The following is a 12,477-nucleotide window of genomic DNA, read 5'->3' as shown; positions in this document are numbered from 1 at the left end:
ATGTTTTCTTCCATGATTTCAATCATCTTCGGATATTTTTTTATCTATATAATAGCATTATAAACATGACAGTTCACCTTCAAACTGCAAGATTATACGACACGCAGAAGTAATCATTGCGTAGGCCTAATTCAATGCTATTCATTCTTCTGTCTTGGTACATTTCGCACTTATCGAACGTATATACACTTGCCTGTATCATCAATTTGTGGATTATTATAGCTGAACATATATTTAAGAAGTGAGAAGGTACACACAGATGAAACTACAAGGCCCGGAAGTGTTACATATATTGTTTTATTTATTTTGTTAATGTTTAACATATTTAAGGGCACTCGAACATTAAAAGCGATGCGTCGTGTTTCGATACATGTATAAATATAAATGTGTTTTAAACTTAATTAACCTATATCTTTCTTTTACAGAGGATGAGCGTCGGTACCAAGGTAAAGCATTTACGATATTATTTCTCAGATCGATATTTTAATGACTCCATCATTTAGTTGACACATGTACACTTATATTGGATATAAAAAAATGAGCAAAGATCATGTTAAAAGAGTTTCGAGTTTCTTCTTAAGTACACTGATAGAAATGCGGTTATCCAATTTTATGTTTTCGAGTTCTAAGAGGCCCGTTTGAACTTGCATGATCGCCTATTGTCCGCCGTTTCAAATAACAACTATTCTTTAACTGCTGGATTGTAATGAAACGCAGAAATGATCATTATACGGGCCTAATTCAACGCTGAGCAGTAATCCGTATGGTAGATGTCCTTCTGATCTAACGTATATACACTTTCAAATCTCCTTCATTTGTGGCTCGCCATAACTAAACATATATTTTAAGTAGGGACAACGTACACATAGATGAAACTACATGGTCCAGACGTGTTCTGATATACTTGTTTATTTATTTTGTTCATCTTTCACTTATTTAACGGCACTTGAACATTAAAAGCGATTCGTCGTGTTTCGATACATGTAGATATATTGTTTCGATCCTGAATGCCACGTTACTTTGTCTTAAACTTAATGTACCTATACCTTTCGTTTGCAGAGGATCAACGTCGGTCGAAAGGTAAAGCATTTATGATATTGTTTTCTCAGATCGATAATTTAATAACTCCATCATTTAGTATTCACATGTACACTTATATAGGATAATTCAATTCAGCGAAACATGATGTTAAAAGTGTTTACAAAAGTAAGTAATCTAATAGAAATGTGGTTATCCTATTGTATGTTTTTGATTTCTAAGTGGCCCGTTTGAACTTGCATGGTCGCCTGTTGTCCGACGTTTCAATCAAGAAGTATTTTATAACTGCTAGATTTTAATGAAACGCAGAAATGATCATTTCGATAAATAAAGATATATATTGTTTCGATTGTGAGAGCCACGTTATTTTGCCTTAAACTAAATGTACCTATGTCTTTCTTTTACAGAGGAAGAACGTCGGCAGCAAGGTAAAGCATTTACGATCGTATTTCACAGATCGATATTTGAATGACTCCATCATTTAGTATACACATGTGCACTAACATCGGATAAACATAAAGTTAAAGATTGTTTCTTAAGTACAATAATACAAAAGGGGTGATCCAATTTCATGTGTTTAGTTCTAAGTGGCCCGTTTGAACTTACATGGTAGCATTTTGTTCTTCGTTTCAATCATGAAGTATTTTTTAACTGCTAGATTTTAATGAAACGCAGAAATTATCATTACGATGGCCTAATTCAACGCCGAACATTGCTCTATTTTGGTCCATGTCATACGGTTCTAACGTATATGCACTTTGTAATCACCTGCATTTGTGGCTCGCCATAGCTGGACAATGTCATATATTTTAAGCAGTGATAACGTTGACATATATGAATCTACAAGGTCCAGAAGTATTATGTTATACTTGTTTTATTTATTTGTTCATGTTTTACTTGTATAAGGGTACTTGAACACCAAAAGCGATTAATCGTGTTTCGATACATGTAGATATATATTGTTTCGATCGTGAAAGTGATTTTGTTTTACTTACACTTAATTTATCAATATCTTTCTTTACAGAAAATGAACGAATGCGACAAGGTAAAGCATTTACAAACTAATATAACAGACCGATATTTAATGACTCTCTTATTAAGTGTCAACATGGACACTTTAATCGGATAACAAAATTGCATTATGTATACATTGTGTTTAAACAATGTCAATTGCACTACTGGCCAATGAAACTGTTAAAATTATTGGCTCATTAATGCATGGTCATAAGTCGAGTCGGTAAAATACAAAAGCGTTTGCAGCGCATTTTCTCGATAATTTGCAAAATATGTGTGGTACTGCATAGCGTGAACTTTATATCTGTTCACTAACGCCTGCTTGGCGCAGTGGCAGAGCACACAATTTTGATTCCAAAGGTCGCAGGTTTTATATAAATTCCGATTAATCTGACTAAACTTCAAAAATTGACTGATTTAATAACTTACTGTTGACGTGATATCAAAATATATCAAAACGTTTTTTTGTCAGACAGATGCCAATGTAGTCGTGTCATAAAACATGTATCCTGCTAAATATAATATATGAATGATAACAAAATATGAATATATATATTTATATTATCACGATTACATACGATATTTGTTATTGTTTCGCAGACAATTTACCCCGAATCATTCAGATATCCAATAGAAAAGAGCATGGGAAACAATGATACACTATAAACATTGAGTGATTTAACAACTTACTGACGACGTGCAAAGCTTTATCAGACAGGTTTTTTTCTTGTCAGACAATTTTCAATGTAGTTGTATCTTAAAAACGTATCTTGCTAAAAATAATATGTCAATGACAACAAAATATGAATGCCATATATTTTTCGTTTCATCATGTACATACAATACAAACTGAAAGTCATTTGTCCACATGTCAATCTAAAGTTGCTTCAGGATCGGCGAAATTCATATTTGAAGATCTGCTATGATGAAAATAAAAACTACTGTTTTAGTTATTAGTAACTTTCTACAAACACTTCAAGTATACATCACTATAATGTTGACCCCAGACTTGTCTACAACTTATCGAAACTGAAATATATCAAACATGTATGTCTTGCTATTTTACTTATTATAATTAATCTTAGAGTATTACGTTAGAGGATATAACAACACACATTATTAATCAAATTATATTATCACGATTACATAAGATATTATTGTTGTTTCGCCCAAAATCCACCCCGAATCATTCGGATATCCAAATAGAAAATTGCCTGACTGCTTTATCAAGAGCGTAACATGATGTCCATCTTGTACTATAATATATGTTGTTTTCTTTTATAAACGTGTTCTGTCTTTTTTATCGAAACATAATCACATCTTTTCCCGTGTTTATCATGCTTTCTTAAATCAATTCTGGGATGAAGAAGATGTGTTTGTGAAATACTCTGTCCCCCGATATTTTTAACCTTTAACCTTGAAGGATGACCATGACCGTTCACTACTCAAAAATGTGCAGGGCCATGAGATGCACATGCATGACAAACATCAAGTTGCTATCTTCAATATTGCAAAAGTTATGGCCAATGTTATAGTTTGACAAACCAACAGACAGGGCAAAAATAATATATCCCTCAATATAGACTGGGGGACATAAACAGAAAAATATTATACGCACAAAAGATAAACTATGCAATGTGTAATGCGCATCGAACCTGATAATGATAAGTACATTTCTTGTGGGTTTTTTTGTGTCATTTTGCAAATTTTGTGGATCAGATTGGGCACCTACCCCTCCATCATAGGAGTTCACCGTTAAAACAACAACGCACTTCCCCTGAACTAAACTAAATGTATATGTGTTGCTTTATAAGAAATACATTTTTATGCGCAGATAATGAATCTAAATGATATTCTAATGTGCAAATAACATTAAATGCATAAACTTCATAACATGTATTGTGCATGGTGTTTAGCAAACCCACATATTTGTTTTGTATATGAACATGTTTAACTTAAATGTTACTTTTACCGACATTTGGATATGTATGTTATTTTTAAATATTTATTGAAAATTGGCATAATTTAACGTTAAGTTGACATATACGACTAACGACCCGCATGTTAGTTAATCGTATGTTCAATGTGATAATATTTGCAAAATACTCTGCAAATGTCACTGTAATACCTTATATACTTGTATAGGTGTTATATGTTGTTAAATTGAATGCTTGTGTTTTTTAAAAAAATATTGGTTTACTCTTGGTTCGCTATTTCAGATCGGGTCAATTTAGCATGGAACTACACGAGTAAGTGATTAAAGTTAAGCACATACTAGGTTTGCTCTGTGAAGCTCACTGCACTAAATATCGTTCGATACTATTATATTATTTAATGTTGTTGTTTAAAACATGATGATATGCCAGGGCTGACAAACACAGCTGACATTCGCTATTTTTTGAAGATTCTTATTATTTTAATGTTTGGGTTCTTTTAATTATTTACTTTCCATTTTCCTTACAACGTCAAGTCCACGTAGGAGAGCGAGCGTTAAAATGTATGTGCCTTTATCTTTCAAAATAATATTTATCGATACATCATTATTTTGAACGTAATTTGGAACATATTCAATTAAGAAACACATTATTTAACGAAGTAATTTCATATCTACAATTGATTGTGTTGACCGATAATGTAGATTTTATGGATTATTCGAGAATATGTTCTTCATTGACTTGGAAGAGATAGAAAATGATGGTGGTTATTCGGAACGTACAATAAGGTATAAATATAAATTGGATGCGCGTCAAATACTTTGTAATTAAGTTGTCACTTTAAGCGGGCGCTTTGCTGTTTTAAAATCAATATTTATAAAAATTACATGCAGATAACGATTTACTTTAACTTGACCACCAAAAAGAAAAACAATCAAACTAAAACACAAAGATATTATATAAAACACTCTTGTAAAATCAGTTCTGAATACATTTTTGAATATCTTGGCAAATATCACGGCAGCTTAACATTAGAAACTAATATAGAAATATATAAATATAAATATCAGATAGGAGAAAAGGCAAGACCACACGAATAGAAAGATTGTGTAGAATTAAAGCATACTATGGGTATGTACACCTAAGACCGACACAAGTATGTACATATACATAATTCATGTAAAGCATATTTTTTTAAATAATAAACAAGTGGTCATAGGAAGTATATATACATCATAACAACGAAGTGGCGATAGTCAACATATGACTGTATGATAAGTAAGATCTTTGACCGAAAAACCACTTATAAGGTCTTCCCTTAAATGTTCTAGTGGCATATTCATTTTGATATGATTTTCGGTTCACTTTAATTGTTGTTGATATCAGGATCTTAAATTTATGTTTCGTTTTATATTTCCAAAGTAAAGGTTTTAAGTATTCCCTTCTCAGGTTAGATTATAAGGGACACGTACATTAAAATGATATTCTATTTTTTATAAATGTGGATTACATCTTTTCATTTTCTAACTTCTCTATTTATATATAAGTATCTCAATTCATTAATAACAGTGCATATATACAAACCTGTGTGTTTGAGAATGTTTTAGATTTATAGTATAGATAGATTCGTCACATTGATCTCATGTATAAATAATTTGACAATTTATCCGATATAGTTTTAAATATGTGCTTTACATGAAATTCATTTATTGAAAAATAAAGAATAACAAGATCAGTCGAAAAGACGTATCCGATAGCCGGTTAACATTATATATAATTATATAATATTCTATTATATAGAGTTCCGATATTCTCGCCATTTTCATTCAAACTGGTAGTAACGTAGTTTCATTCGCTCGCAGTAACGAACCGGCTTTAGATAGAGCTTTGCACGTGCCATTGCTCGCGACTTTAGTAAGAAAAAATAATGAAATATGATAGTGATTATTAAGAATTTCCCGTTGGACCGTACATGTTTGAGACGGAAATAAGTGATTTCCGTCAGAGTGGCATTATCTGACTGTTACAGCGACGAATCTTTTGACGATGTTCAAGGTTATCATCGTGTTGTGAATACATAATTGTCTTGCCGTTGTTTCGTGCACATGCCGGAAACAAAACACAATGTTAATTGTGATATCGTTGATTGTTATTCTTAGTACGATCGCATTGCATATGCCTCCGTTATAGGTCGACACAGAATGTTCTGAATGGATTTATTGAAATTTCAAATACAATATCCGTTATAATAAGGTGATGATATCAAAGCAAGGCCATGGTGTAGGTTAAACGGGACGGGGTGAGATATTCAAGCCACGGGGGGCTGGGCCCCGGTGTACGGCCTAAGTCTGATAGCGAATACTGTTAATGATACAAAGTTGATTTAATTTGGGATGTCTTATGTCTTATCTGGAATCACAATTCCGTTTTAAACTTGACTTATATCCTCTGATAAGAGGCTTTGCAACACCAAAATAATAATTAACCACATGACACTATATCTACGGAAATATACAAATTTAGAAAATTGTCGCGCAATATCAGTCAATATAAAAAGCATTTTAGGTTTTTGAATCCGATGTTTTTATATCGTAGTTTTGTCCGGACGCTTTTTGCAACCCAAAGCAACGCATTGAACCATGTCGAATAACGTTTGGCTTGCAAACAACTCATTGCAGCACACGCTTAAAATACAACCTAAAGAAACACAAACAATGTTATACGATATCAATTGTCAAAGTGAACGTTTAGTGCCAAAATGCAATCTCAGATGCGTAATAACAATTTACGAACTTCCGTGTCATGCGCGTTGGGTCGAGTTTAACAAAACAAGTCGCGGAAATATCCTTCCATGATTGTAATCGTCTTATGTTTATTTTCTATACATGCTATAGCTTTTTTGTTATTAACATGACAGATTAAACTGCAAGATTTTAACAAAACGCAGAAGTAATCATTTAGAAGGCCTAATTCAAAGCTTATCAGTGTTCGTTTTGTTACAAGTAGTACTACTCGAAAGTATCTATAATTCTCAATATTCTGAATATGTGGGTTTCCAGAGCTGAACGTATATTATAAGTAGTGACAACGCACATATATATATGTAACCACATTGTCCAAACGTGTTCTGTTATACATTTTTATTATTTCTTTATTCCATGTTTAACTTATTTAAGGACACTTAAACATTAAAAGCAATGCGTTGTGTTTTGATACATTTAGATATATATTGTTTCGATCGTTGAGTCACGCTACTTTGTCAGAAAGTTAATTTATCTATATCTTTCTTTTACAGAAAAAGGACGTCGGCGGCTAGGTGAAGCATTTACAATTTTTAATCACAGATTGATAGTTTACTGATAAATTAAATATACAATGCAGCGAAAGATCGCGTTAAAAGAGTTTGTTCTTAAATACACTTATAGAAATGTTGTGATCCAATTTTATGTTTTAGAGTTTTGACTGGCCTGTTTGAACTTGTACGGTCGCCTTTTGTCAATTGTGCCAAAGATCATTGTTTTTTTTAACTGCTAGATTGTTATTGTAATAAAACGCAGAAGAAATAATTTAGAAGGCTTAGTTCAAAGCTGCCCAGTGTAAATGTTGGTACATGTCACACTGATCTAACGTATAAAAACCTTCCAATCCCCTGCGTGTGTTACTTGCCTTAGCTGAACATAAATGTTAAATAGTGACAGCGTATCCATAGATGAAATAACAAGGTCAAGACATGTTCTGTTATATTAGTTTTTGTTTTCTTCTTTTGTTCATGTTTAACTTATTTAAGTACACTGGAACATTAAAAGCGATGCGTTGTGTTTCGATGCATGTAGATATATATTGTTTCGATCATGTGAGTCACATTACTATGTCTTAAACTTACTTGTATGTTGCTTTTACAGAGGATGAATGTCGGCGACTCGGTAAAGTATTCATCATCTACAATACACAGAATGAAATTGTAATAACTTCATACTTAAGTTTATACATGGAAATTTACCTCTGATATTAAAATAAAGCGCAAGTTAATTTGAGAAGAGTTCCTTCTTAACTTCACTTGTAGCAATGCGGTGATCCTATTGTATGTTTTTGAGTACTACTTGCCCCGTTTTGACTCTTAATGTTGCCTTTTGACCGTCGTTTCAAACAATATTAATTCTTAATCTGAAAGATTATAACAAAAAGCAGAACTCATCATTAAGTAGGCCTAGTTCAAAGCTGATTTGTGTTCTATATCGGCACATGACAATTTGATAAAACGTAAATAAACTTTCTAAACTTTTGCTTTTATTCATGTTAAACTTATTTAATGAAACTTGAATATTAAAAGAGATGCGTCGTGTTTCAATACATGTAGATATATAGTTTCGAACGTGAAAGTCAAGTTACTTTGTCTTTAACTTAATTTACCTATGTCTTTCTTTACAGTCGAACAACGTCGACAAGGTAAAAAAATACAATATTATATCACAGATCGATATTATAATCATGCCATCATTAAGTGTACACATAAACATTTACATCTAATAGTAAAATGCAACGAAATACCATTTTTAACCAGTTTATTCTCAAGTACACTAATAGAAATGCGGTGATCTAATTGTATTATTTTGAGTTCTTAGTGTCCATCTGAAAGTGTAGTGTCGCCTTCAAGTTGTCCGTTGTTTCAAACAACACGTATTTTAAAACTGCTAGATTTTAATGAAACGCATATATGATCATACCTTATCATAAATGATCATTACTTAGGCCTCAGTCAAAGCTGACCAGTGTTCTTTTGGTACATGTCATATTGTTTGAATAATAAGCAGACTACTTTTGTTATGCTTTGTTTTGTTACATAAGGTAGTTTGCTGTACAGCGTTTGTCCAAATCGTTGTCTTGGGGTACAACTGGTCATGTCATAGGGATCACAATTCAAAGTTAAAGATAAATACTAATTCCAAATGTTCTGAAACAGTAATTTTCGGAAGTTAATATGTTACTTGTAGCATCGATGGGTTCTAAGCAATGTTTAAAGCATTCAACTAGGAATACATCTACCCACCGAATATGAGTAAAATATTAATTTAGATGTTAAAATTGCAACTAACTTACGATTTTACTTTCCCTCATAAGCCAACACTCCCAGATGTTGAATATTGATATGTAACATGAAACATTAGTCACGTACGCAGTGTGTTCAAGTTAGTTCCTTATCATCAAAACAGGACTAGCATCAGAATCACTTTATTTTTCAAATAAATGTTTTCCCAAAAAAAATATAATCCTGGAAATCTAAGGGTGTATGTATACAATTGTTTAGGGGTCCTCAGTTAAGATAATTTTTAAAAATGAAGACCCAGTGGTATGATCTTGCTTCGCCCTCTGTATTCTGAAATGGTATATATATGATACAATGGGCGTACATTCTCTTTTTTTAAATGACAAGTTGAAAAAAGGTTGTTTAAGGACATCTTTGAGAATTTAAGCCGTGTGATAATTTTAGGTGATAAGATGGGGCGCAAGTGTGGTGCATAAGGATCAGAACTTAATGTTGCATTGTGATTAATTAAGATCTATCTAAGAGAAGAACAACAATGTCACGAGTATCAATTAAACAACATATAGGCAGCTTTTTCAGTCTAGGTATTCAGTACAGAGATTTATTTGCCAAGATTGTCCTATTTATTTTAGATCTAGAAACAGATTTGATTACAATATAATATGAACACGTGGTTCTTCTTTTTATTGCAATTTGATGCCTATTATTTGAACACAAAAAACGTAAAAACTTGTATGGATCGTTTCACCGGTATAAGTGCAGGAAATAACACAAATCTGTATGGTACTTTTCAACGCGTACTTACTAAGCACATCTTTAAAATTAGATGGTAAGTCATAATTTATTTTGTATTGCGAAGTTCAAGGATACAAGTCGTTTTTTTTTCTGCCAAGCAAAGGGCTTGAATAATATCAATCGTTAGTTAAATGTTCATATAAACAAGTACCCTCGTGAGTCAAACGTTCTGGCCCTGAATGGCTTAGATTAGTCAATGCACAAACATTAGCTTTTTTCATTTTTTTCCACGTCCTCTCAAAGTTGTATGTGCTATTGATGCGGCTAATAAATAGATTATGAAAGAGGTAAGACCGAACCGCAAAATTAATCAGTATCGTTTCGGTACATGTACGTAAACATTTTATTGAGCGTGCATAGGATTCTGTTTAGGCCGAGCCGACATGTTCTTCTTTGAATACTGACTTTACTTCACAACAGCGTTGCTGTCTGTGCGACGTCACTGTTGTCATCAAAAAGACAAGACTGAAGCAGCGGCCAGAGTACCTTAAGTATACTGGAATGTTTTGTCGAGATTCCACTTTATTTTGTTTTTCGATAATAAAAAAAAGCTTATTGTTGAAATGTATGTTCTATCGCTGAAATGCTTTTCCGGGCTTGTTGATGCCAACTGTACACCAAGCGACCTTTAGCATTTTGTACAACCACTATGGTCGTGGGGACCGACAAATGATCCTGGTATCCACACAGCGGTTATGACCACACGCCAGCGTTGACAGGCAATAAGAATGAGGTTTTGGAAAACGAAACCTTGTTTAAATAAATAGCTATAAAATTGCCACGGACAAAGTGTTCAACTGAAATCGCATTTAACTCGACGTGATGCGCGTCATCGGATATGAACATGATCTTTTATACAAATGTGCTTATGTATTTTCCAAAATCATGAATTTGTGGCTTGTCATAGCTGAACATTATATTTTAGGTAGTGAAAAGATACACATATGATGAAAATAGAAGAAAGTGTTCTGTTATATTTGTTTTATTTATTTGGATCATGTTTCACTTATTTAAAAGCACTTTAACAATTAAAAGTTATGCGTCTTGTTTCGAACCATGTAGATTATACATTGTTTCCATCTTGAGAGTAATATGACTTTGTTTTAAACTTAATTCACCTAAAACTTTATTTTACATAAGATGATACGTCGTTTGCAAGGTAAAGCATTTACGATCCCATATAACAGATCTATATTTTAATGACTATATCCTTAAATTTACACATGTACACGAACATAGATACAAATTAGCGAAAGTTCATATTTAAATAGTTTACATTCTTAAGTATATGATAGAAATGCGGTGATAAATTTTATGTTTTCGTATTCTAAAAGGTTGTTTGAAGTGTTATGGGAAAAATTGTGCATCCTTTCAATGAACCATTCTTCTTAACTGGAAAATGTTAAATACACAGAAATGATCATTCTGACCTCTCATATATAAATATCCAATCTCCTGATGTGTGGCTTCCAAATATTGACAGCTTTTACATAGAGGAAATAACAAGGTCAAGATGTGTTCTGGTATATTAGTTTATTTTCTTCTTTTGTTCATGTTTAACTTATAAAATGGCACTAAAAAACATTAAAAGCGATGCGTTGTGTTTTGATGCATGTAGATATATATTGTTTCGATTATTAGAGTCACATAACCATGTCTTAAACTTACCTATATATTGCTTTTACAGAGTATAAACGTCGGCAACAGGTAAAGTATTTATCATCGTCACTACACAGAACAGTATTTAAATGACTCCATAATTTAGTTTACACATAAAATTTACCTAGGATATTAAAATAAAGCGCAAGATATTCGAGATGATTGCATTTGTGGCTTGTCATAACTGAACATATAGTGCAAGTTGTGATAACGTACACATAGATGAAAGGTCCAGAAGTGTTCTATTATTCTTGTTTTATTTATTATGATTATGTTAACAACTTATTTAAGGGCAATTTAACATAAAGCGATGCGTCGTGTTTCGATACATGTAGATTATATTGTTTCGATCGTGAGTGTTATATGACTGTTTTTTAAACCTTAATTCACCAATATCTCTTTTTACAGAGGATGAACGTCGGTACCAAGGTAAAGCATTTACGATATTATTTCACAGATCTATCTGTTAATGACTCCATCATTAGGTTTTAAACATTTACACTTACATCGGATAATTAATTCAGCGAAAGATCATGTTAAAAGAGTTTCTTCTTAAGTACACTAATGTAAATGTGGTGATCCAGTTTATGTTTTGAGTTCTGAGTGGCCGTTTGTATGGGTCGCCTATCGTCCGTCGTTTCAAACAACACTTATTCTTAACTGTTAGATTTTCACAAAACTCAGAAATGATCATTATATAGGCCTAATTTAACGCTTTACAGTGTTCTTTTTGGTACATGCCATTCTAATGTAACGTATTAGTGGTTTGGAAGTAGAATTTGACCCATCTCGTGAAAAATGACTATTTTCAGACAGGATATATTATGAAAGTGCTATATCTGAGAAATAAAAATCTGAAATTTGAGCAACCAATTCCTAATAATGACAAAGTGATGTCATTTTGGTGGTACGTGTATCAACACCGAATAGCGCCGTTTTGAATAAAATGACGTTTAAAACGAGTATCTGTACATGATATGCCTATCAGTTTGC

General features: G+C 32.5%; 1 protein-coding gene across 2 annotated transcripts in view; it reads left to right on the top strand.

Annotated features, from left to right (window-relative positions):
- LOC127878123 (uncharacterized) overlaps positions 1-9,035 on the top strand; it is a 103,401-nt gene extending 94,366 nt beyond the window's left edge. Inside the window, exons 6-13 of one of the 2 annotated variants that reach the window (XM_052424547.1) lie at positions 426-446; positions 1,060-1,080; positions 1,446-1,466; positions 2,063-2,083; positions 4,272-4,301; positions 7,282-7,302; positions 7,889-7,909; positions 8,415-9,035. In XM_052424547.1, coding sequence (XP_052280507.1) covers positions 426-446; positions 1,060-1,080; positions 1,446-1,466; positions 2,063-2,083; positions 4,272-4,301; positions 7,282-7,302; positions 7,889-7,909; positions 8,415-8,581 — 323 coding nt within the window. In that variant the 3' untranslated portion in view covers positions 8,582-9,035. The remainder of the gene's footprint in view (positions 1-425; positions 447-1,059; positions 1,081-1,445; positions 1,467-2,062; positions 2,084-4,271; positions 4,302-7,281; positions 7,303-7,888; positions 7,910-8,414) is intronic. The other variant, XM_052424546.1, reaches the window with a different exon arrangement.
- The last annotated feature ends 3,442 nt before the right edge of the window (positions 9,036-12,477 follow it).

Source organism: Dreissena polymorpha, chromosome 4 (assembly GCF_020536995.1).
Source record: "Dreissena polymorpha isolate Duluth1 chromosome 4, UMN_Dpol_1.0, whole genome shotgun sequence".
NCBI classification, from domain to species: Eukaryota; Metazoa; Mollusca; class Bivalvia; order Myida; family Dreissenidae; genus Dreissena; species Dreissena polymorpha.
The sequence above is the reverse complement of the archived record's forward strand: the minus strand, read 5'-3'. Positions and strand labels throughout refer to the sequence as shown.